General features: G+C 34.9%; 4 protein-coding genes across 5 annotated transcripts; 2 read left to right on the top strand and 2 right to left on the bottom strand.

Annotated features, from left to right (window-relative positions):
* Window positions 1-83: 83 nt before the first annotated feature.
* Window positions 84-10,175, bottom strand: LRS1 (Transducin/WD40 repeat-like superfamily protein). 2 transcript variants are annotated; one of them, XM_012233802.4, is made up of 19 exons: window positions 9,863-10,175; window positions 8,622-8,731; window positions 7,598-7,756; window positions 7,293-7,358; window positions 7,111-7,200; window positions 6,656-6,961; window positions 6,371-6,468; window positions 6,115-6,150; window positions 5,885-6,005; window positions 5,529-5,765; window positions 5,048-5,143; window positions 4,901-4,966; window positions 4,688-4,726; window positions 4,465-4,599; window positions 3,940-4,301; window positions 3,544-3,637; window positions 1,361-1,549; window positions 917-1,038; window positions 84-630 (listed from the first exon to the last, which is right to left on the bottom strand). In XM_012233802.4, the coding sequence occupies exons 2-18, from the start codon at window positions 8,718-8,720 to the stop codon at window positions 940-942; spliced, it is 2,292 nt and encodes a 763-aa protein (XP_012089192.1). In that variant the 5' UTR covers window positions 8,721-8,731; window positions 9,863-10,175; the 3' UTR covers window positions 84-630; window positions 917-939. The 2 variants fall into 2 exon arrangements, with proteins under 2 accessions (XP_012089192.1, XP_012089193.1); XM_012233803.4 differs by having other exon boundaries at window positions 84-589.
* A 2,509-nt stretch (window positions 10,176-12,684) lies between these two features.
* On the top strand, window positions 12,685-16,997 carry LOC105647640 (P-loop containing nucleoside triphosphate hydrolases superfamily protein). The gene is made up of 10 exons (XM_012233805.4): window positions 12,685-13,726; window positions 13,899-13,970; window positions 14,046-14,207; window positions 14,318-14,424; window positions 14,513-14,697; window positions 14,805-14,969; window positions 15,061-15,279; window positions 15,477-15,514; window positions 15,848-15,975; window positions 16,064-16,997. Exons 1-10 carry the CDS (start codon window positions 13,501-13,503, stop codon window positions 16,673-16,675), a joined length of 1,914 nt encoding a protein of 637 aa, XP_012089195.1. The 5' UTR covers window positions 12,685-13,500; the 3' UTR covers window positions 16,676-16,997.
* A 1,819-nt stretch (window positions 16,998-18,816) lies between these two features.
* Window positions 18,817-20,443, bottom strand: LOC105647641 (S-adenosyl-L-methionine-dependent methyltransferases superfamily protein). Its single transcript, XM_012233806.4, has 2 exons — window positions 19,950-20,443; window positions 18,817-19,610 (listed from the first exon to the last, which is right to left on the bottom strand). Exons 1-2 carry the CDS (start codon window positions 20,291-20,293, stop codon window positions 18,956-18,958), a joined length of 999 nt encoding a protein of 332 aa, XP_012089196.1. The 5' UTR covers window positions 20,294-20,443; the 3' UTR covers window positions 18,817-18,955.
* Window positions 20,444-20,942: 499 nt separating this feature from the next.
* LOC105647642 (SEC-C motif protein) lies at window positions 20,943-23,975 on the top strand. The gene is made up of 5 exons (XM_012233807.3): window positions 20,943-21,340; window positions 21,433-21,581; window positions 21,703-21,864; window positions 22,764-22,879; window positions 23,559-23,975. The coding sequence occupies exons 1-5, from the start codon at window positions 21,115-21,117 to the stop codon at window positions 23,584-23,586; spliced, it is 681 nt and encodes a 226-aa protein (XP_012089197.1). The 5' UTR covers window positions 20,943-21,114; the 3' UTR covers window positions 23,587-23,975.
* The last annotated feature ends 1,225 nt before the right edge of the window (window positions 23,976-25,200 follow it).

The raw sequence follows: 25,200 nt of genomic DNA, 5'->3' as shown, positions 1-25,200 counted from the left end.
ATTTGGAGTTGTATACAGCAACCTGAGAATCTTTAAACTAGTCTCATTGAATGATTATGCAGTTTGAGCGCAAGGAAACAAAATTGTAGGCAGAAAAATATAATGACTAGATCAAAATGAATGGGGAATAGTATTATTTCCACAAAAAGAAAACGAACAAATTAAAAAAAGAAGAAGAAAAAGAAAACCTTAGTAACAGTTTCTATGGCTATGTATTGTAATTGGTACCCAACAATACAAATCTACAAAGCTTTCGGCATCATAACTCTAATTTGGAACCCCTCCTAGGAACACTTGCCATACTTCTTCAGCAGTCACAAACCCTTGTACTGCCGCATTGTATGCCCTAGGGCTGTGCAATGTCCATCAAAAAAAGTCTAGATGATGTCTAGACAAAGTTATATACCATCTGTCCAACAAGGAAAAGGCTAACCAGGATCTTCTCAGCTAGTTCAGATATCGATTGGTTTTCCAAATATACAAGGATCCTTATGATAAGACTGATCGCACCGAGCATCCATGAAGAATCAATGTATTCCTCAATATTTTACACAAGCACCAGATTTCCATCATCACAAGTGAAATCCACCTGTGCCCAATACAAGTCTGAAAACTGAGCAACTGTTTGTTCTACAAACAACCAAATGAGCACAACTTAGCATGTTCAACAATAAGGCCACTCTCAGTAAATCAAATATCATCATTGTCTAGACAAATTGTAAACAAATTCCCCCTATACTTCAGTATATTTTCAACTAACCTAATGCTTTTATATATATATATATATATATATATATATATAGAGAGAGAGAGAGAGAGAGCACATACATTTTGATTGAAGGAGAAAAGGTCCAATCAAATATTAAGATGCTCATTGAATAAAATCAGGAGAAGATAATGTCAATTTAATACTCACCTTCTCCCAAAAGTCACATGAAATCACCTTCCCTGAACTACCCTGTAGTTAAGTACTAGATCCTCAGATTTCTTCCATATGTAAGCTTTCACAGTGGCTAAGCTCATGTCCGGAGATAAGACCTGGAAAATGCAGAATAATATCATTAAGCACAAGTACCAAGTATCTACAAGAATGAACGGTTCAACTCCACAGGACGAATAAAACAACTTTAGTATAATTCACATGAATGAAATAAATTATAGTTGACATGTCCAGTTATGATCTATATTGTAATTTCTCATTAGCAGTTTATTTGACAAAATGGAAAGCACAAACAAGAGAGAACAGTTTTGAAAGAAGGACGGATGCCAGATAGGCAGAAGTGCTAACATACTTGCCAAAATAAATAACATTTTCAAAGGCACTTACATGAAAAAAAAAAAAAAAATGCATTCCCATTACCTGATTGTTGCACAAAATCTCTATGGAAGGCCTAAGCTTTTGCCAAGGCTTCAATCCAGTTCTATAGGATCCATCTCCAACTGCTGAATGCTGCAACGGTCCACCAATTCCAGGAGCAAATGCTCCATCAGGATTAACGTTATCCAGCGGTTTGTCAAGGAGCATCTTTTCTACAACGTAATTGACAACCTACATAAACACAGCACCAGAGCATGGTAGGCCATAAACCACTCAAACAGGCAGCAAGAATAGAACCTAACAAAAACTTTAATGTCTATGACATCTTATGTTCAATGTCTTTCAAATGCATGGCTGATGCTATTTTCGTAACCACCAGTGACAATTTCTCTCATCAAAGGTAAAAAATCTTCTCATGTACATCAACTTCCCCTCGTTCTAATTCCAATGACAATTTGGTACAATTTTGTAAGTCAGCTAGTGAATGATAGTCACACCAAAAGCACAACCATGCACATAAAATGGAGATGCGACCCTATCAGTGATCAAATGCTTTGTGACTTGAGATATATTACATGGCTAAGTTGTACTGACCACCCAATACATAAATTGAATAATTTAACACAGTTATTTTAGTTATGTGGGTGCTTCTGCGGCTGATTATTTATTTCAACTTGCATTAATGTTTTATGGTTAAATTTTCCATTTTATCATTAGAAGTTACTTCTATTACAGTACACGAATTATCAGTGAGGCATTATTGGTAAAGGAATTATAATAATCATTTCAGTGAGGTATTAATTGTAAACCCTCAAGATCCCAGTTCTACAATCAACGAATAGTGATCACAGAAAGTAATTTCTATAGTTAAAGGGAGAAATTCTCTTTAGTTTGACACCAATATTTTGACTCTATAGTTCTAGAAGGAAATTAAGTGTCATTGTCTCCTTATATACCAACCCAAACAAACTTGTCAACAGACTACAAAAACATCGTCTTTTTAGATCATTAGTTCTTACATTATAATACATGATAAAATTTTAAAATCATTAACTTAATTATTTCAACAAAGCTAAAACATTAAGATGTTATAATACTAAAAACTTACAAGTTGCTTATTTTAGTCGCATAAGGATATTAGAAGACGAGACTAGTCCATAGTGCACCATCATTTCCCACAATGAAGCAATGTGGGATTTTATCATGATGGAGAGTATTGATGCTGTCTCCTCAAACTGATTTTTAAATAACATTATGTTCTGGAACTATACGATTGTCACAGCAGCTTGCCACTTAACATATACTACGAGGATAATACTATCAAGTTATGTTTAAATTATAAAGGCATATATATCATCACAATTGCCCTTATTTGAAATGAATTAGCGATAATAAGTGTGCAGTCACAGGTTAAGCCAAGAGATATATAACTTGGGCATACACTCAAGTTCAACTCCCCCTCCCACATTCCCAATACTCGGAAAAAAAAAAAAAAAAAAAAAAAAAACAAGAATAAATTTGATTTGTCACTCTGGGTTCTTTCTTTAAATTAAATTTCTTGTAGTGTACTAAGTGGTACTTAAATTGATTATCCAGAAATTATACAATGCAGATGCGTTAATCCATGGATGATAGTTGGAAAACATATGTATTAAAAGGACTCGATAGTTTCCTTTGTATGACCTTCAACCCAAACACAAATGTATTTCCTTATATCTTTATGAGTCTATAATTTCTAATATTTTACTTGTAGCAGCAGATATTTAAAAAAATAATTAAAAACATGTCTTAAATTTTTTAAAATTAAATCAGTCAAAATTACTTTCAAACTTGCCAACTAGTTTCAGTGCATCACAAACATCAAAAAGCAAATAGGCGTTTAATCAAAATACTGTTTTAAGCTCCCAAGGTAACTAGTGGAGGCATCCAAATTTGTTTGGTCAAGATTGTCCTGCTGCTGTTTATAGTGAGTTGAGTATTAGCCCTTTTTTTTTTGCGGGTTGTGTGTGTGTGTGTGTGGGGGGGGGGGGGGGGGGTGGGGTGGGGTGGGGTGTGCTGGTTGGGGGTTGGGTGAGCATAAATGGGTGTGTGAGATATGGGTTTAAATATATATGGATATCCATATAAATGCTAATGGGTTATTACAAACCCAAACCAAACCTGCTCATTTTGCCAACCCATTCATATCATAAATTTTCTTTTATGACTGAACTAAACTCACTCACTTTATGTATCCTCAGTATGCGGGGTGCACTCAATTTGCCTTGGGTGAGGATCTGGACGCCTGAACCTTCACATGGATGCAGATAAAAGCTGCACCTGCAGAAATTCAATAATTTAATTATTTTACCCGGCAAAGAAACATACTCAATCAACTTGGAACATAAACAAGAATGTATTCATTGTTAAAAGCAAATATAAGTCCAAAAGGAAGTATATTCACATAAACATTCCAAGTCATGCAAAATAAATTCAAAGAACAAGAACTCTAATGGCGTACAACAGATACATAGTTTCACACAAACATGCTTCACTATGACTCACAAGAAAAATGTTAATTCAGTGAAACAGACACATTCTAACACACATAGAAGAAGAAAGCAATAAGGTGAAAACATTACTTGGTATTTTCCCTTGGAGGGAGGCGATTATGCAATACACATTCTAGGCACCACCAAGGGAAGTCCTTTTCATCCTCTGTTCCATCTAAATCAGTAACTTTCTTTCTCCAAGGACCTCCTTGAGAACCTTCGGTGATAATCGAAGGAGGGGAAACTGTTGAAAATTCAAATGGAGGATACACCATGGAGTCATTTTCAGCACTACCATCTACCTCAATTCTGGAATGCCCAAGACTTCTCGGAGTAATATCTTTCCCAGATAAAACATCCCCATTAGCTGAAGCTTGAGATCCAAGTCTATGCCTTCTTTTGGCCAACCAATGAGCCAATAGGCCTTTTAGGGTTTCACGAGCCAGATTAACCTGCAATCATGAGTAAATGTAATTATAAATCTGACAACATTAACAAGCCTAATGGTAAGCAATTGGTTCCAGAAATAAATATAAAACTTAGAAGATCATTTACAACATTAGAAGGCCTTCCACCATAACAGAATCACCAATTTGACATTCAGTTATCATTTACCTTATCATCCTCAGGTTTTCCAGCTATGTTAAGGTCTGCAGAATACATCTCTGCAGAAAAGCATTGCGGTGTGTCCAAATGGACAGACAAGCTTCCAAGCCTCGTATCCACAGTGAACCATGCCGGAATGCTTACCTAGATAAGTAAACGAAACACCAGTAAGATCCAGCAAAAGTCCCACTCTATAACTTCAATGCATTCAGGAAAAATTCATCTTAGATACCATTTCAAATAATTGTTCCTTTTTCTCCTCAAAAGACACCTGGAAAAAAAAAATTAATACATTGCACCAAACATGAGCGCACTTATATATGAACAAATAATGATGAAGCATATCCCTGCAGCACCGTAATTACCACTGCTAGAAATTAAGAAAACCATAATGCCAAAAATAAAAACACATATTCACATATTTGTGGAAAGAAAGAGATTTAACCTTTCCATAGTCCTCAACTACAATACCCCTTGTGATCTCCCATAGCTTCACTGAACCAGCAGTATCCTATCAACCAGTTATGATCAATAAGTTTCACAAACTCAAGTTCCACAAAAATTAACACATTTATGTCAAAGCAGGTTTTACCTTAGTCAGGACATGCCTTCTATTATTTAAAATCTCATGTTGCACTATTGCTGGAGTTCCAGGAATGCTCAATGTTGGTTCTTTGTAGACTGGAACCTACAAAATGTCAAGTATTTTACAAAAAAGGTGAAAAAAGTCTGTGTCCAACATCTAGAGAAAGAAAGATTCTATTCAAACAGATCACATATACTCAAGTCAAAACAAAACATCAATATAAGATAAATGTTGGAAAAAGTCGGTACTTTTTTTTTTTTTTTGGGGGGGGGGGGGATAGGGGAACATAGACCGACATGCACTACAAAGAAATTGATACAATCATTGCATGCATGTATTCTTTGGACGGCAAGGCAATTAATAAATATAAGAAACCAAGCATAAGAAACACAAAGAACTATACAAAAATTTAATTGCCCAAAAGATTACTCTATCCAACTTAGGTGTTAGGATTTTTAAGTGAAATTTATGCATTAAGGACACTTACTGGGGTAGATCCTTCTAAAGAAACCCTTGCCCTTGAAAAAGACAAGTTTCCAGCTAAAAATGAACCTCCCCTTTGAAAGACCTTTTGAGGATTGCATCCTTCAGCAGGCCATCTATCAACTGATGAATCTGTTGTTGCAACCCATATGCTATCGTCATGCAATGCCAATTGCAAAATGGGATGCTCCTTGGTGCAAAGCAAAAGGCTCTCTCTTGTTGCCAGGTCCGTCAAGTACAACTAAAGGTATAAACAGAATTGGGCATCAAAAATTTGAGTGTCAAAACTAAAAAATAAAGGGAAATACATGAGAAAATGGGTAGATTTCATCAGTTTGGCTTGCAAGAAAATCTACTTACAGAAAGATCCCTCCCACCGCTGTAAACATGACTAAATGTTGGGGTGCTGGCAAGTGCCCAAACAGAATCTGTATGCACAGCATATGAATGCAAACAACGCTGCTGACCAAGGTCCCATAACCTATAAGACAATCCATAAATAATAAAAGACAAGTTTTAAACATTTAAATGTTCAAGTGGAGCATATAAAATAAAGAGAAGTAAGAAGGCAGGAAGTTTGCAAAATCTACCTGATCATAGAATCAGAAGATCCCGATAAGCAATACCTGAAAGAATGATATTTGGAAACTGTCACTAAATTAACTAAAAAATATAATTACATGAATGAAATATCAATAAGCCATCCAATTGAACCAGCTAAAATGAAGAGCAATTGGTCAAGAAAAGATCAAGCAAACCCAATTGAAAGTCAAAAGCTGTCTAAGCACAATATGATTGACATAAATTTTCAGCTAAAAGATCTAGCTGCAGATCCATTCAACAAACCTGCCAGTAGAATCCAGAAGCAGAGCCCTGATATTATCAGTGTGCCCTCTTAGCTTCATAGTCTTTGAACCAGTTCTTGGATCCCAAACACGCACAACCTATAGGAATAAAGTCAATCCACAAATGATTGTTGCTTGTAATACTCTAGAAAACTTTTCAAACTATTAAATGATTAAATATAAATGTTCCTCAGAAGCTTCATAAATATATATTATTCATATTGCATGCATAAAGTGCATTGGAATAACAAAACAACACATTAATTACCATAATGAAAGAGTATACCTTTTCAGTTCCACCAGAGACAAGAATAGTTCCACTATCATTCATTGCCAATGCGTAAACTGACTCCTTATGGCCTTTGGCAGCAATTGGCACATATCCATGAGGCTGAGTTGTATGCATAGTTATGTTGCTGTTTGAGCTAATAGTGCGCAAACTTGTCATGGGCAATGAATTACCAGAGCCACTGACTCCATTAGAACAATCATCTTCCATTGCGTCATTTGACTTTGAGACTGGAGCAAGTGCAGCTTCAAGATCCCATACGAAAACCTCCCCGCCAAGGCCACCAGAGGCAACAATATTGCCCTAAAATGCATGACACTAGAAGAGGATCAGAAGACGACTTTGATAACAAACATGATTCAAGCATGAAAATAAAATAGCAAGTTGTTGTTCCTTTGATCCAAGCACATAACAAGATCCACAAAAAGGGAAAAAGCTGGCACAGAAATTACATTTTTTTCTGCTCCAGCGAGACAAGTAACATAGTCAGAGTGCTGACGGAGAGTCCTGGTACAATTTCCATCAGACAAGCAATTCCATGTCTGGTATATCACAAAAACAAATAACAAACCAAGTCAACCAACAAGAAAACAACCAATCACTAACCTAAAACTAAATATGGAGATTGACAGACCTTGAGGGTGGTGTCTGAGGAGCAGGAGACAAGTGTACTATCACCAACAAGGACAGCATCATTTACCTACATAATCAGAAATATGCCATTAAACACCCATTTTTATAGTTGCACCTTATGTGTGTAATAAGAATAAATGTAGCACTAATCTTCTGCAAAAAGATAAGGAGCAGTAAAGCATCATATTAGATACTTGTTCAATTAAAGACAAATGGGAGAGAGCAGGTTTTCACATACAACTCTTCTACAAAAAGACCCACGGCTACATAATAATGAAGACATTGCCATAGGGCAAAAGAAGGTACCCAATCGACATGGGACTCAAATGTAGCTAAGCATGTAGCTGAATCTTCATCCACTGCCCATCTCTTCAATGTGCCATCACGACTCCCAGTGAAGAGGTAATCACCCTTATCAGATACAGATGACTTTAACACAGCCAAGCAATTTATGCCAGCACAATGCTGCAAAATAGATATCCAAAAAGAGCAACATTAGTGTTTGTAACTCCATTAACAGTCAAAAATGCTACCTAAACACACAAGTTCTTTAGAAAAAACATTAGTATCTATAATCATTCAAAATTTGCTTCCCAAACACACAAGTTCTTGAGAAAACAAGAAGGATGAAATTGGAGAGAGGAGGTTGCCCTCATTATACATTTGAAATGTCAGTTGCAAATCAAATGGAAGAATATCAGCCTTTGCAAATACATCAAGTTTATGTTGCAGCAAGTATTGATTTAAATTCCTATAAATTTGCAACAGAAGGGAGCACAGTTCCCATCCCTAAATTGATTACAGAAAGATAAAATGGCAAACAACGATGGAGGCCTCAGCATAATTTATTGCTATTATTTAGTAATCAGAACAAATTTACCATAATGAACTTAAAAACATGAGCATACAAGATTTTATATCTAATGTCGGCAGCATAATAGGCAATATTATTATGCTACTGAATATTTTATAGAACACACAGGAGAAGGTATGTAAGGAATATATGTTTAGCAGTATTAACGAGCTAGCAAGAGAAGCACTGAACTATAAATAAATTTTAGATAAGAAATTCAAACTGGAGAGAAGACACAGGCATGGATTTGACACTGCATATACCAATTAGTAAGTGAAACATTTTTGTACCACATCACCAAGAAAAGTGCCGACCACAAAATACACTCCAGCTCCCCTCATTTCCACTCATAACAAATTAATTAATTAATTAACATAAAGCGCACTTACAGTAATAAAAGCAACTTCCTAAATTCAAAAGCTTTGCAGTTCACCAAAATGGACAACATATATAAAAACAAGTACAAGATTGCTTCACCTTTGTATCATCAGCATCACTCAGAACATAAGTAAGCCTCTTCTCTTTACGCGGGCGAACAGAATTGGAATTGTTCCCTGCACTACCCACGCGGTGCATTGCAACAACCCCTAATTTAATACAAATTTGCAATCAGTTAACATAAAACTAAGTAGCAACCATATTTCAATTCCTTCGATATGGTGCTAACAAAATGCACCAATCAAAACTATTTACATCTATTTTCTTGAAGAACTGATCACCTACTCCTTAACAATCAGTACCAATGCTATAATCTGTTCAGAGCTATCCCAATAGGGAGGAAACTACTGGTGTTTAATATTTTCATTTAAAGTGAATAATAACAGAAGCTCTAAAACAAATTCTAAGTGCTTCGCTATGTAAAAATGCTTCTAAAGCTAGATTCCTTGTACAAAGTAACTCTGTACAAATATCACTAACTAAAACTAGAAAATGTAAATCCCAAATAAAAACATATGCAAAATGGGTAGAAGAACATGAAAAGGTGACAATCAAGATCAACCAGGACCAACAATAGCATCACTACCTTACAAAGACAGGAGCAAAACAAAGAGTGAAACTGGTCAATACAAATTTGAATTCATCAGAATGGAACAGTGAAGCCAGTATCATAAAGCATATTATTCCTGATACAGCTTCCATTTCTATTTTATAGCAATAGAGTTGCCATGCTACAATTGTAAGATCATCTATACCAAAATTGCAAGTTACCCCACTTCACGTACCCATATATATCTACGCGTTTTCAGCACAAATGTCAGCTCAATACATACTAAAGCCACAACGCCATAACCAGGGCAGAAGAATATTCTCCAAAACCAAACATTAAAAAAACATAAATATGAAATATGCATATGAAATCGCAAATAAAAATATATAATCACTCGTTAGATAATTTTGAACAAGGTCGTAATCACCTTCTTAATATCCCAGCTGGTCTGTATTGCTTAATTTAAAAACCACTTAAACAAATAATTCATCGAGAAATAAATTTAGGACTCAAGACTAATATTTAGTATTATAAAATCGCCGATAAAAAATAGGATCCAAACCCTAAAAAGGAAAAGATTAAGTGAATGGATAGTTGATTCCGCACACCAATAAGTCAAAACAGAACAAGAGAAGACTGATAATGCAAATAAATTAAAAGGGAGCAATCAGAGTTTCAATGATCGTACAGAGGAAACAAAAATAAGGGGGAGAATTGTGCAGTAACTTACGGGAAAGAGATGGAATTCAAGAGAGAGTAGGAATCTTAATAGTGTTTGATTCAATAGATTCGAGAGTTTAAAACCCTAGAAATTGTTGTGATTTTGTCTGTGCTTTGTTTTTATTATCTTCGTCAAATTTCACATAGCGAAGGAAGAGGGAGAAGAAGAGGAGAGATTTGGGAACAGAAAATCATAAACAGACTTTTCTCTCATAAACTGAACGGGAAAGTGTAAGTCAAAGGTAAGCCTAAGCCTGTGAAATCCTTATCTGTCAATTTTTTCGCTCGACGACGTCGTGCATTTCTATGTTTGAGATCTAAACATTCACCGTAGCATTTGATAATTTTTTAAGATTTTAGGTGTTGTTCCTGTCCATAAATATTTTTTTTCAGCAATAAAATTTAAGGGTGTCTTGTCCTTAAACTATTATTATTATAATTAATTATTTTAATTCATGATACTGACCTTAATATCGTTTTTTTAAATATATATGATATAATTCTATTGCATTATTATTTTTAATATAAATTACTCGCCAATCAAATGCAATCACTTATAGTTCGAGCCTTCTGCACTATAAAAATCTTATAATCTCATTTCGGTTCATTGGGTCTCCCATATATATTAAAATTATTATTTTTATCTTTCTATGTATGTTATAATATTTATAAGATCATATGTTATGTAATATATACCCCAAATCACAAAATAATTGGTTATAAAAAGACACAAACTGTTCAAAAAAAAAAAGGAAGAAGAAGACACACATTCCAAAATAATTTTCCTAAATTTCTCTCATTTTCATTGGGTTTGATAATTATAATTTGTATATCACTGTCACGATAAAACAAAATGACAATTACAAGCAATGATGACATATGCATGCTTGATACTTCATTTTCTGTCTGCTCTTTTTTTCTATGGAGATCATTTGCGAATTGGATGAATTACTATCAATTTTTATAATATAGACAACAGACAAATGCGTTAATCAAAATTTTTTATTTTTCAAAAATTAATTAAATAGTTCTTACATTTTTAATTTTTTACTAATTTTCTATTAGTCATCTACATAAAAAAAATCAATCAAAATAATGAAAAGAGTAATTTATTCCTAACTTGCTCTTAATTTTAATCACAGTAAAATTAATGCGATGGTGATAAAATGTCAGAAGTTACCATAGTTACTAGAAGTAAATAGTGAACCCTATAAATTATTACTGCAACAACAACTTTAATAAAAAAGGGGGGGAGGGGGTAAAACTAAAATGCCATGCCAAATGGCAGGTGGCACGTGGAAGCAGTCAGTCGAAGAGGCAGTGTGCCGGCTAGTTTGAGTAACTCAGACCACCATCAAATGGGTGCAGAGCCCGCACCCATTTAGCTGCAAAAACCAGTAGATGTGGGCTTTGGATTGTCTGTGTGTAGGATGGTGAGAGATGGAAATTACATAATTTGTAATTCGGTTTTTAAATTCATACTATATTCAAGGGGTTGGTAAGGAAATTTTGATATCTAAAAAGTAATATTGTAATGGCCAATAGGATTTGACTAATTGCCACATAGCGATGTCTACGTGTTGAAGCACATTGAGTGTTGGGTTCACGTAGTTTTTGCACTGTCTATTAAATTTTATTTATTGGGTCTTTGACTTTGCTTTACAAACTAGGAATTTTTCTTTGCACCTCTAATTTGAGATATGCACAGTACCCTTCTTCTGACATTCTCCTGTTTTGACAGAGAAAAAAGAATGGATGGGCAATACTGTAATAACATAATCAATCGGAGAGTTAGATCTACCCAGAAAATTAATTAATTACTACTAATAAATATGAAAATAAATAAAGGAAAGGGTTTGCTTTAAGAAGATTCTAAGTTCCAAGTCCCAACAAGTAGTTATCCAGTGAGAAGGAAACCCATGACTTCAAATAAACGAACAACTTCCAATTTTAAAATCCAACGGCCCAAAACGTACTCTGACCCCCTCAATATTACAGCTTTACCGTTAACGCCAAGTCTCAGTCTGTAAAACAAAATCCTCAGAATCACGAGTATCCCAACGCCAAAGCTCCGACAAATCTAATCCTGCCGCGTCAGCAAATGTATGTGGAAATCCCCACTTTTTTTAATCAAAATTAGTAAATCAACGCCCCCACGCCAGTTCAGCAACCTTAAATTTCTTCCATTTTAGGCAGGTTTAAGTTGTTCTCAAGATATATTAATCCAGTTAATATTACTTTCTTTTTAATTAGCAGCCAAGATATATTAATCCATTGCCTATGAATATTACTTTCTTTTTCCATAATTCTTTTTCTACCATATTATTTTTCAAAAATATATATTTATATAGGTTCAAAACTTAAATTCAGTGGTTATTAAGAGAGTTTTTTTTAAATATCACTGTTAGTTTTTTTTGTATAATCAAGAGATTTAATTCCGTTTGATTTAAAGATTTTTTATCCTTGTTAATATCAGAAATTGAATTCGGATTCTCACCTTTGAGGTCGTTTACTATCTTAATAAACACTTCTTAAACCAAGACGATAACATCCAGCTTTTTTAAAATAGTAGCTTTTGTATATCACTCTATTTGGAAACAACAGCTTTTTAAAATGTCATTTTACATAGAATTTGATATTATAATGTTTGAATTAATTACTAAAATAACTAATAATTTTTAAAATAATTAATTTTGCATAACAGAATTAATTAATGAATCAGTCCTTTTATATGCTAAAACTCCTACCAAGTTTTGGGTGGTGACCACCGGCGTTAAGTACTATATTGTCTACAAATACAATCACATCAATTAGGACTTTGAAACAAGTTCCTCAATTTCAACGTTAGGTTCTATAATAAAGCTTAAAAAGCTTCACATTTCCACATTGATTCCCCTCTTGCCCCTACCCTCCATACGCTCCTCCATGAAAAATCAATACTCTACAGTTCATTTTTTTTATATATAGATCTGAATGAAGTGAACTGGACCAACCATAGAATAATATATCTCACTGCATTTTCACTTTTTTATTGGCCAATTCATTTTGGACTTGAATAAAGACTGTACAAAAAACACTTTCACGCCTCTTAATCAGACTCCAAATATTGTTCAATCATTGCAAATAAGTTCTTGGGCTTCTCAAATTTCTGGGGTTTTTGAGAAATTTATGCTCAGCTTTTGACTTCTTTTTGTTTTTCTTGCTTCAAGTCCTAGGGTTTCCTTATTTCTTGGGGTTCTTTTGAAAATTAAGTTCACTGTCTTTCTGTCTTTATGATAAATGGGATTTTATTAAATTTCAGGTTTTTTATTGTTTTTGAGCTCAGTTCTTGTATAAAGGGTTGAGTGTATTTGATTCAGCTCCATTTATGCTTCTTCAATCTTGATTTGTTAGATATTCTTGAAGTTGCTTTTGGTGTTCTGTCAATGTTGAAGTTTCTTCAAATAGATTAGTTGTTTTAAATGAAAAACAATTCCTCTTATATCAGTTGTTGTAAGTTCTAGTCGTGTGACTTGTGTCTAACTTCCCCTCTTCATTTTCAACTTTGTTTCTGCTGGGGTGTTTTCTAAGGAAAAGGAGTGTACTTGTTCTATGAATATTGTTGCTTCTGTAAAAGGGTCTGCTTTTTCCAGTTTCGTTAGTTGAGAAATGTTCATTTCCACTGAGGAGGAGAAGCAGATCTCATTGCCTCTGGACAATGAGAAAGGGTCAATAAAATCATCCCCAATGGGATCAAACCTGGATTATCTTGATGGAATGCCACTGGAAACTGACTTGCTGGATTTACCACCACCACTTACAATATACACTGATGTTAATGTTGTTCCTGAGCAGGAAAAGAATGAGCTTGAGCAATCTATATCAAATCTAGAAGGTATATTTTTCTTAATTTCTCTGGATATTTATTTAAGCCAAGTAACAGCAGATTGCTGTTTCAGCCTTCAGTTTGTAGGCAAATAACAATGATTTTCTTAATTCGAGTACTCGAAGGTCTTTTACATTTAAAAGTTTCCTTTGTTTAATTGATTTTGCATGACAAAATGCAGAATTGAGACAAAAGGAAAGTTCATTGGACAAGAAGCGAAAAGAAGCATTAAATAAGATATTAGATATCAAAGGTAGTTATTTATTGTTTGCTTCAAACTTTTTTTTTTTTTTTTAAATCATCTTTTTGCTTACTGAGAAATTTTCAGGCTGTATTAGAGTATTTTGTCGGATTAGACCATTTCTGCAAACAGAGATAAGAAGAATTCATGAACCAGTGACAATTGGGTTACAGAAGGTTGTGGTTAAATCTGTTGGAAGTAGGAAGGAATTCAGATTTGACAAGGTTTTCCATCAATCAACCACTCAAGGTTAGTGACTAGTATTCAATTTCACATTTTCTTTTGGGTTCCATTTTTTTTTTTTTTTTTTTTTTTGTTTAGAATTGTAGTAAGTCTTTATGCTGCTCGAAAACTATTAGAGGATGTTTTTGCTGAGGTTGAACCAATTCTAAGATCTGCACTTGACGGGCACAACGTTTGCATATTGGCTTATGGTCAAACTGGGACTGGCAAGACATTTACAATGGTCAGTGACAGATTTGAAACCTGTTACCCTTGCATTGATGATGTTGATCTTTTTTGTTGAACCATTGAGTGTTAAAATATTTCACTAGGATGGTACAAAAGACCAGCCTGGGATCATTCCTCGGGTACTGGAGGAGCTGTATTGTCAAGCTTCTATGGACAATTCATCTTCTACAACATTTTCCATGAGCATGTTGGAAGTTTACATGGGAAATCTGAGAGATTTACTGGCTCCAAAAACAACACATAGAACATATGACACTGCAGCAAGATGGTAACTATTAAGTCTCTCGGTGTCTTTGACGAATCGTTTACTTATGTATCATATTAAAGGCTTTTTTATAATTTGTTGCTTCGTTGGTTTGGCTAACATCACCGCAGCAATCTCAACATCCAAACAGACAAAAAAGGATTAGTTGAAATTGAGGGTTTGACAGAGGTCAAAATCCCAGATTTAGCAAAAGCAAAATGGTGGTACGCCAAGGGGAGACGGTCTAGATCTACTTCATGGACTAATGTGAATGAGGCATCAAGCAGATCACACTGGTGGGTTGGGAGCCTTTTCAAATTTCTGAACTTATTGGTTTAATTAATCTGGTTTGATAATTACATTATCTGTTTAGTTCTATATGTCTAGCTTAACCAGAATCAACATTTCTCATCACGGAGATGATTGGAAAGCCAAAGCAGAAATAAGCAAATTCTGGATGGTGGATCTTGGAGGTAGTGAAAGATTGCTGAAAACAGGGGCCACAGGACAGACACTTGATGAGGGAAGGGCCATAAATCTCTCTCTTTCTGCTTTAGGTGATGTTATTGCTGCTCTTAGAAGAAAGAGAGGCCATGTGCCCTACAGGCAAGTCCTCAGTTGGTTTTACCGTTCATTTTTAATTATCTCTTCCTTTTTCTTTGATAAGCTGGTAGTGGGTCCCTAGTTACTTTTGTTGTGATACACAGGCTGTAAGTTTTTACTTGCAGCTAAGATACCAGTTTTGGGATTTCTCTTTCATACTTCCATCAGGCAATTTGTAAATTTCACATCTTTTGTTGCAGAAATAGCAAGCTAACTCAGATCCTCAAAGATTCATTAGGTAAGCCACTACGCTCATCTAATATAGTTGCGATGCATTTCCTTGTTTTAACGGCCATGGGAATAACAAAATTGCTGTAGTTCATTGACTTTTCTTTTTTACAGTAACTAACTACCTTAAATGAATAGCCTCACTTATTGGAGGTTTGGGACCCAGTGAATACAGGCAATGACATAATCAAACTTGAGGTGCATTAGTCATGCATCCTGTAAAAGCCTGCAATAAAAAGGAGCTATTTCTTTGTGACTAAAATGTGCCTAATATTTCCTGTTTAAGTAGCTTTTTCACATAGCTTAGAAAATTCTTGACATTTCCAAGTTCCAATCACTTTAGGTGACAGTTCAAAAGTTCTAATGCTAGTGCACGTGAGCCCTTGCCAAGAAGATGTTGGAGAGACAATCTGTTCTTTAAGCTTTGCAAATAGAGCAAGAGCAATCGAAACTAATGGAGAACTGCCAGAGGTGCCTTCTCAAAAATATAATTCTAAAATATCGGTTTTCTTGAAAAACAATGTTTATAACTATCATTTGTATATGTGCCTATAATTAGGATATACTCAACCTAAGGCAAAAAAAGATCTTGGAACTTGAAGAGGAAATGAGAGAAGCTGAAGAGGAATGTCAGGTTATCAGAAATCAAATACAGAAGGCTGAGTTCCTATTAAGTGAAAACAAAAATCTTATCTTAAGCACTTATCAAGTTCCTGAAGAGAAGGAAAAGACACCTAGAAATCTGAAAGAAGATAATGTGGTTGTCAATGAAACTCCTGCAGTTACCGACAATAGAGTAAGAAGAACCATGCGGTGTTCTCTCCCTAGATTCATGAATCCTACTGTGGCTAGTCGTCAAAGGCAAAGTGCTTCTGAAAAGGAGATTGTCAGAAGAGCCAGAAGTTTCATCTCAGGGACAAGAACTTCAGTGCAATTTTCTGGTTCTCAGTCCCTCAGTTATTCAGACATTCCTATCAAATCAATTTTACAGGATTCAAACAGAAAGTCACGGTTTGGTGAAGCGAAAACCATCCTTAAAGAGAGTCTAAAATGCAATGGCTCAGATTTGAAGACAGCTTCTTTACCTAGAAGCAACATGGTTACTGCATCAGATCCAAACTTGAGAATTACACTTTGTCGTCATAGAAGAAGAATGTCTGATCTGATCTGATCTGAGGGGAAAGAAAACTGTTATTTTTTTTTTCCTTTTCTGGTGTGCTAACTTGTGTAGGTCTATTGTAAGGTTTCATAATTTGATCAGAGAAAAGTTTTTTAGGGTGACTTGTGTGTCAAATATGTGTTGTATTTTAGTGCTGGTTTTCTTAGGCTTGTTGGGATCTGTTAATTTTATATACATGATCCCTGTCATCACATGGTTTGGGGTGTTTTAGGCTTGATGGGAATTGTTAATTACTCATTAACGTGATCATTGTAGCTTGATGGGAACTGTTAATTACTCATTAATGTGATCATTGTAGCACTGTTATGATTTATTTAGAATATGTTTGCTGCAAGTTTTACTGTCTCATTGTGGGGTCAGCATTTGCTGATCTAGATGTGAGCTGTTCCATACTTCTTTGTTGGCCAGATTTTGTATTGCAAAATACAATGCATCTACCGAGTGCATTTTCTTGCAGCTAAATCTCAAAATGTCTACAGCTGTTCCTGTTTATTTAAAAAGAGAATATGAAACAGCATGCTGTATCTCTTATTTAAGTAACCAAGGCATGCATGTAAATGTTTAGTTCGCAAGAATAGATGTGAAGAATCTTTAGGACTCATTAAGGCAAAGGAAATGATGTTTCTCTTGACATAGTTACTCTAATCGTTCTTTATTGGAAAGGATACTGACAGATGGATGTGACACTTTGACCCTTTAAATTAGAAAGGAATATGCATTCTAGCCTCTGGGCACGTACGCACTGATGCCCAAAATTGAGTTAGAGAAAGCTGTCAAGGTATTTACCAAGGTTTCCCCTAAAAATTTTATGGAATCTGATAAAGCTCTCTAATGGATTCTCTATAAATTATAAGAAGTCATGAACTTTTTACAATCTACTAAATTTCCTTCTGCAGATGAAATCACAAATCATGTACTCGAGCACAGTAATTAAAGAGGCAAGAACAAGCTGCCAATTTCCAAGTAACTTTCATGAAACACCAGATAGGCAAACTAAAATAGAAGCAATAAAATTATGCAGATAGAATTAAGAAAGAAGTACATAAAATAAAGGGAGAATAAGGACCTAGCAAGTACTACCACTTCAGCTTTTATAGTATAAAGACGGGAATTTGAATAAGAAGCTGCTGATTTGAGCAGTTTCAACTTCCAAAGGAGACTAGCCTTTGAAATGATGTTAGCCAAACCTGAAAATAAACATACTAAGACTCGTGCAGAGCCCTAAGGATGATACTAAACAGAATAAAAGAGCAATAATTATCTGAATGCACATTAACAACCTATTTATTTTACATCAGACCCAAAAAAGTCATCAATGAATAACAGAGCCTGCTAATTACGATCTATCTGTGCAGTGCATATTTCCACCTTGTTTTAATGTTGTAAAGATAATGCAGTACTGAAATTAACTTAAATCCCCGAACTAACTGCATGACATCAATCATTTGCTGGTTTGGGTTTTCTCTATAAAGGATTCTGGGGGCATTTTTTAGTATAAAACTCTGCTGCGTCTTGAAATGCAAGACTGATAATCAGATCATCCCTTCATTCTTTGTCTTTCTCTTTCTCTTTTTATTCTCGACTATTGGGGGAGGAGGACTTGAAGTCTTGAACCTGGATTCATGCACCAATCATAGATGCACTAATGGCTAGGCGCGCCTACAAGTGCAAATTACATGGGAAATCCTCTCCACTTTGCTTGTAACGTACAGCAACATTTAGAATAACAATATAGGTTAGTTCTAAACAAGCTGACCAAATTACTTACCATACCCAGATTTTAAAGAGGAAACACAACGTCAGCACATTGTTCAGTGAATAAGAGAAATTCAGGCTTGTGAAGTACAGGAAGACATTTGCATTTCACATCACAATTTCAAGCAATGACAAGATAAAAAAATTTCTTATAAAAAGAATTTTTATGTTCCATTGATATGTTTTAAATTACTAATACATAATTGGGCGAAAGAATCCCTCAACTCTATCATCAGTGCATCCTAAAATCAACGTTGTATACAAATTTCATCCCTGGAGGATACAAGGTCTCAAATTCTGTCCACAGACAGATAACCTGACCGGATAAAAATCTGCAAGATCATTGACTCTCCATTGTACTTTCAACTATCAACAGCATAAAGATGAGCAAACCTCTGAAAAATGTTGAGGTAAGTAATCAGAAACAGCAAATCATGCATAAAACAGCCAGGGCGGCTTCAATCTTGCATCATCATTACCCAAAGACAAGACCAAGAAATCTATATTATGCCCTTCTTAAGCTTTGAACCTTTTAAATTCAAACCAAATCTCATAGTGATTAAAAAGCAAGCTATCATGGGTATGCTTCCCCAGATATTCAAGCCCCAAACTTGTCAGCCTCTTAGTACATTCCTCACCTCCTAATCTTGAACAGAACTTTATATTATGTGACACGAAGATTCGCCCATCATAAGGTTTCAACTTGCTCGCTAAACGTTCTAATCCAGCCCAGACAAGATTATCGGGCATGTGAAGAAACACAGCACTAGCATATATCAAATCATATTCAATTCCAGAACCAAAATTTGAGAAATTCATATCTTCTCCTCGCACAATCAGAGGTCGCTTGTGTAAAAGACCCTGAGAAGGAAGCTCATACCTAAACGCAGCCATTAGAGAAAGCTCATCCCTTTCAAGACAATGGTAGTGTTCAGGGCTAAGATACCGAATAAAATGCAAGCCAACGCGTAGTGTCCCGCACCCAATCTCAAGCACTTTTGAGTTGGGAGAAAGGCGGGCGGATTCAGCTAAGAATTCGAACACATCTCGCCCACCTGCCCAGGGCTCTCCGTAGTTGCTATGGTGCTCCTCCACAAGGAGCTCACCAGGGCAAGGAAGTGCAGTATGATTACCGGATTCTGGCTCCTCATAATGCGATATCCCCTTGTATCTGAAAAATATCAGTCAATCAGTTAAAAAAAAAAAAAAATTGCTGAAATTATGGAGCACATATGGATATAAACCTGCTCTTAAGTTCTTTCTAGAGCACATCAAACATGCGCAGAACAAATATCATAAATCACTATTTTAATCACTGACAAAATGATGAAAAATATAAAGGCTAATCCTAAAAATACATAAAAAAAAGCAGAAATACACGGATTACCTCGACTGAACATAAAAATACAATTCTTTATAGTCAACATTAATCAATAAAAATCCCATCTTTTTTCACACCCAAACGAAACCCAATAACCTAAAACATCAAATACATAAAAAGAGCTCTTACTGAATAAGATCTTGTAGTTGTTGAGCCCTAGTGCGCGGGTTAATGCCCTTACGAAGAACATTATCTTGCATATGCAATCCATTCTCACGGATCTGATCCTTAACCCACTCAATATCTTCCTTTGTCGGCGATATTCTCTCTTTAACCACTCCAAATTCTCCACCGTCAGAACCGACGCCACTAACGCGTTGCAAAGTAGGAGCAGAAGCCGGACAGTCACAGTATGATAGAGAAGACAAAAGAAAGAACAACATAATAGTTGCCACCGAAACCGAAAGAACCAGAACTGGCACTGTTATCACTATCCCCTTTTGTGTCGGTGCTGTAGATGCAAAGATAGCCATCAGTTTTTCACTTCTTCTTCTTGTTCTTTATCTCCCTCTTTCACTGGCTCCGTTTTTGCGGGACTGTCGTTTTTATTCTGTTTATTCTTTGTTTCCCAATTATCTAAGCTCCATTGGTGTAGTAAATGCGGTTCATTTGCTTAGATTTGATTGGTATGGGTGCCTTTTTGTTTATTATTGTTATTGCCAACATTGGTCTTGAATTGTTCAACTTGCAATTATTAAAAAATTGCAAATGTCTATTAATAATTACACCTTAACCAAAATATATGGATAAATTTTATTTAACACCATAATTTTTGATTTATTGCAAATTAGACCACTTATTAGCCTAATTTTTAAATCTAAAATCACATGAAAAAGTTAGTAATTTTCTTATAAATTGAAGTTTAATGATGGCATTGAAAATGGCAATGTAGTTTCTTTCTTAAGGAGGAGAACTATATACTGCAAAATATCTAAATTAAATATATTTAGCAACATATATTTAACTTATATATATATATATATATATATATATATATTTCATCTTTTTTTAAGGGCAAAAATTTCTATTTTATATTTTTAATTACTTAACTGAAAAATAAGTTTTTTGGTAATACATCATGAGCTAGCCAAGCAGAGCATATTACATTTACGAGCGAGGCTGTTGTAAGACATGGAAAATAAGTAAATTATTTAAATAAGAAATAAAAAATAAATTTAATTCTAAGTCCTAACTCATAAATTTCACTAAATTATAGTAGATGCTAAATTATCCTAAAACCCTAACGTCGACGATAACCAACAGTGCAACTACCAGCTTCTTATTCTGAATCGCTATGCATTGTCCAAGGTTTCTGACCACCATTTCCAAGCAAAGCCCTAAATCCCTCTTCTTCTTCTCCTCCACCGGCTACTGTCAGCGTGAAACTTACGTATCTCCGTCACAGTACCGGTTGATTTCCTCCACCACATCTGTGGGCTCATGGATGGACTCTATCAAAGGAGTCTTCACTGGCAAAAAGGCGGATTCTAAAGAGTCTGTGGAATCATTCACTCTTCTCTGTAAGTATTACTATTGGGTCCAAAGTTTTATTCTTTTTCATTGTAATTACTGATTTTATTTGTTAGCGTCCCAAATCTGATTTTTGTTTTAGATTTCGCTGATTCGTTGAAGAATGCAAGAAGAGTCGGGTCATTCAAGCAATTTATAGTGGGTCGAAGCAGTGAAGCTACCTTTTCTGATGCTTTTGAAAAAATGGAGGGGATTATTAGATATCTTAATGCTTTTGATCCTACCGGAGAGGTTGGTTTCTCTCAAATCTCATTGCTTTATCGGTCTTTATTTGCCTATTTGTTTTGAAAATTTTTGTAAGTTTCTTGTTGGTAGTTTTCCTGATAATGTTTTTAGGTTTCTTGATTTGTAGAACCTTCAAACTAGTCAAAAGCAAGAAGCAGCAAAGCACTGTAATTGCACAATAGCTGATGTTGAGAAGGCACTTGCACAGTTTACATGGGCCAAAGAAGCACAAAAGAAACTTCTGAAGTTAAAGGAAGAAGGAAAACCTGTACCAAATAGCATTGCTGAGGTACTAAAATATCAACTTTATTTTGGTTGTTATACTGCTTTAATAGGTCTGCTTCATGCTTATGAGCGATCAAGATATATGGATGATTGAACTAGGATTGCTAATTCGTCAATCTTCAGTGATAGAGTATTGTGGGTTAGAGTTACTGAAACTGCAGTGTTGTCCTCTATTGTTATCTGGTGAAACAAATGCATAATTTGGTTTAAATTATTTTTTGCCTAAAAATTTCATGCAAACCTTTTTCGCTATCATACTAGACTCTCTGGCTCGAGCAATTTTATACTTTTCACTGTAATATATTTTTTTATGAATTTGCAGCCTGTAGGGTTTCTTTAACCTATTTCTGTATTTGCCTGATATAATGATATATCTACAATTCATTAGGTTGTCTCATGGTGATCACTTCTTCTATGCATAGTTGTTGATCTTGGCCTCTAATTGTTCATGTAACAAGCCCAAAGCTAAACCCACCTTCCCCAGTAGAAGGAAGGTGCTGTTATCTGAAATTAGTTTGGCTCAGTCAGTCTTTCATAGATTCAAGTATTAGGAATTGGTTAGCTTGCTAGGATCTTCATCTATTTTGTATTCACTCGGGTTGAACCTGTTTGAAGCAGAAATATTGTGTTAACATGCATGCTCAGGCAATTAAGCTGAAATTATTTTTTATGTATCTTAGCCTTTTATTCTGGAAAAAAAAAGAAAAATTTTGACATCACAATTAGATACGTGATAGATTGGTTGATGGGTAGTTATTGTTTTCAAGCTAAATGGTCCGATTCCAGTTGCCAACTTTATATATTCAAGTTTCTTTAATGTGAAGTGGTCAATTTTCTGATGGTGAATTTTTGCACTCGTTTTTTAATTCAAATGAATTATCAATTGTGATTTATGTCTTGTAGATGCAAAAGATGATGGGGTCAACTCCTTTAGACCTTGCTAAGTCTAATTTGGCTAAGAGTGGGCAGTTAAGCAGAAATGCCCCCTGCCCATGTGGTTCCAAGAAGAGATACAAATGGTAACTTGATGCTCCCAATTCTTTGCAATGTGACTGTATTTGCTAGATTTTCTTTTTTCTGAAATATTTTTTGTGCCTGTTGTGTAGAAGATAGAGTAACGTTGATGGTGTGCACTCTGAAATATTAATCCTGGCACAATTACTTGCATCTGCATATGTTTGATGGCTCCACTTTCTTTTTAGCTTGACTACATTTCTGGGTTTCTTTTTCAGAGCTTTTAAACAAAAAAAAAAATATATATTTTTTCTGAAAAATAATGTCTTTCTACTGATGAGTTCTTCCAGACATACAAACAGAACTAGCCTATTTGTAGATGTAAATATTCGTCCTAAGAAAAGCTTTATTTAAAGATGTCTATACTTTTAAAAATCAAAGTACTCCCATAGTGTTGACTTCTAAGCATATGGAATCTTTATTTGCTTGAAAGCTACTTGCCCATTACGGGCAATAGTTGCAAGGTCTTACCAAAATTCTATGCGCATGTGGTATACATTACTCAGCTTGGAATTCTTTATGTCTTTTCCCACCAGAAACAGGTTGAAAACTGTGAAAATATCATTTCTTTCTCATTCAATAGTGTTGGTGTATGAAGATAGTTTAGCATGCACATGTTTAGATGCTCTTGTTTTGTCATTTAAATTGATTAGCTGATTTGTGCTCATGTACCTTATGATGAAGGTGCTGTGGAAAGGATTCGAAAGTTTAAAAGATGAAATGGAAGAAGCGAACTCAGGACTGTGTATTAGATATAATGAAGATCCTTGAAGGTGGGAGAAAATGTCTGCAGTTTCAATAGCACCCGTTTTTTTGATTAATTTTGCATAAATGAGTTTTCCTAGGAATTCCCAAGAACTTTCTCTACCCTCCCTCCCCGCATACCATGAGTCTCAAGTGCATTTTACTCGACTGTTCCAACATTTATTTTCACGTTCATGGTATGCTACCACTAGAGAATGTAAAACAGTGGCATTTACAGAATTTTGAACCTTATTGGGGGTTTTATTTTTCTTCGACATTAAACTGAAGTTTTAATAGACAGTCTACGAATTTTATGACTGCTTGTTAATTCATAAGAAGATACTGCTGCTTCGTAGATATCCTCTGGAAGTGCTAAGCCATGGATGGGGGCATATTCAATTTTTTTTCCATCACCATTTTTTTGAAATTTGAAGTAGTCATCTTATTCTAAGTGCTTCACACGGTGCCTGATGAATCAGACAGAATTTGGCAAGTGGAAACAAAGTTCAAGTGTCGTCTTAAATCTCTTCTAAGATTCCATGATATGGAATCCCACATGAAGCACAATCCAACCTGTGATCAGACCCACCCACTCTGAAATTTTTGTGTGAAGCACAAGGTTGGTTATTTTATTGGCAACTGTAGGAGCACAATGCTTCTAAGCTGCCTTTGTTCTTTAATGCTACATGTGGAAATTTATTCATCAAGTATCCCAACTTTCTGCCTTTTGGTCAGTGTTAAAAGGGTAATAAATTTCATGCCATTTAATCTATTTACTTGGGTGATATCCCTTCTTATATTGTTTCCTAAAATTGTACGAACAGTACTCTAGTTGTTTTGAATGTTTTATAATTAGAAAATGTAAAATACCTTAAAACAATTATCAAATAAGTTCTAATCTATATTTGTAATACAATATATTTCTTAACGGTAGATTAAACAATAATGTCAACAGTACCGTTAAGCGATTGTATTTCAATATTTTGATAACCAAAATTAAACTACTTGTAACTAAATGTGAGTTGGTCGGAGTGGAAGGGTTCTGGTCACTTTAAATAAGTGATCCTGAGTTTGAGTACCTTGGAGGAAATTAGTCTTCATGGTCACGGAGATACCCATAATGTACACAAAAAATAATTGAATTCAATTGCCTTTCTCTCCCATTACAATTCCACTATGAAAAGCAAATGTTAGCATTAATCACTACCCACTATTCTTACTCATCTGATGCAATGATGCTTGCCTAAGCATGTTGTAACCCAAATTTTAAGTGTGTTACAATTTGTTTATACTAAACTAAAATATAGTATTGACTAAAAATAAGATTAATGAAGATTAAATACATGGATTTCACTGTCTTGGAATAAAATTTAGTTAGGTGCATGTCATAATAATGCTTACTTTTGGATAATTTACTACTATAAAACTGGCCATAAATTCAACAGTTTGGAAAATTCACCATTCTCTTTTCTAAAAGATGCTGAAGTGGTTTGTCACTTTAATGATTCTAACTTAATTCTTGTTCTCTAACATTCTGATTCTTGAGAAATAGCATTATAAAATTACAGATTCATCATTCCAC

The sequence above is a fragment of the Jatropha curcas genome, chromosome 2, assembly GCF_041381405.1.
Source record: "Jatropha curcas cultivar XTBG-Jc1 chromosome 2, XTBG_Jcur_1.0, whole genome shotgun sequence".
Taxonomy (NCBI): domain Eukaryota; kingdom Viridiplantae; phylum Streptophyta; class Magnoliopsida; order Malpighiales; family Euphorbiaceae; genus Jatropha; species Jatropha curcas.
The sequence above is the reverse complement of the archived record's forward strand: the minus strand, read 5'-3'. Positions and strand labels throughout refer to the sequence as shown.

What these genes read in the sequence shown, in the direction of transcription:
- LRS1 (XM_012233802.4), bottom strand. Translation starts at nt 8,720, where the DNA reads ATGCACCGCGTGGGTAGTGCAGGGAACAATTCCAATTCTGTTCGCCCG. An exon ending in CCTCAGACACCACCCTCAAG is followed by an intron (nt 7,201 to 7,292) that starts GTCTGTCAATCT and finishes GTGATATACCAG; the next exon opens with ACATGGAATTGCTTGTCTGA. An exon ending in TAGTTGAGGACTATGGAAAG is followed by an intron (nt 4,727 to 4,900) that starts GTTAAATCTCTT and finishes TTTTTTTTCCAG; the next exon opens with GTGTCTTTTGAGGAGAAAAA.
- LOC105647642 (XM_012233807.3), top strand. Translation starts at nt 21,115, where the DNA reads ATGCATTGTCCAAGGTTTCTGACCACCATTTCCAAGCAAAGCCCTAAA. An exon ending in CTTTTGATCCTACCGGAGAG is followed by an intron (nt 21,582 to 21,702) that starts GTTGGTTTCTCT and finishes CTTGATTTGTAG; the next exon opens with AACCTTCAAACTAGTCAAAA. An exon ending in TACCAAATAGCATTGCTGAG is followed by an intron (nt 21,865 to 22,763) that starts GTACTAAAATAT and finishes TATGTCTTGTAG; the next exon opens with ATGCAAAAGATGATGGGGTC.
- LOC105647640 (XM_012233805.4), top strand. Translation starts at nt 13,501, where the DNA reads ATGTTCATTTCCACTGAGGAGGAGAAGCAGATCTCATTGCCTCTGGAC. An exon ending in CCATCAATCAACCACTCAAG is followed by an intron (nt 14,208 to 14,317) that starts GTTAGTGACTAG and finishes GAAAACTATTAG; the next exon opens with AGGATGTTTTTGCTGAGGTT. An exon ending in CTAATGGAGAACTGCCAGAG is followed by an intron (nt 15,976 to 16,063) that starts GTGCCTTCTCAA and finishes GCCTATAATTAG; the next exon opens with GATATACTCAACCTAAGGCA.
- LOC105647641 (XM_012233806.4), bottom strand. Translation starts at nt 20,293, where the DNA reads ATGGCTATCTTTGCATCTACAGCACCGACACAAAAGGGGATAGTGATA. An exon ending in CAACTACAAGATCTTATTCA is followed by an intron (nt 19,611 to 19,949) that starts GTAAGAGCTCTT and finishes GATATTTTTCAG; the next exon opens with ATACAAGGGGATATCGCATT.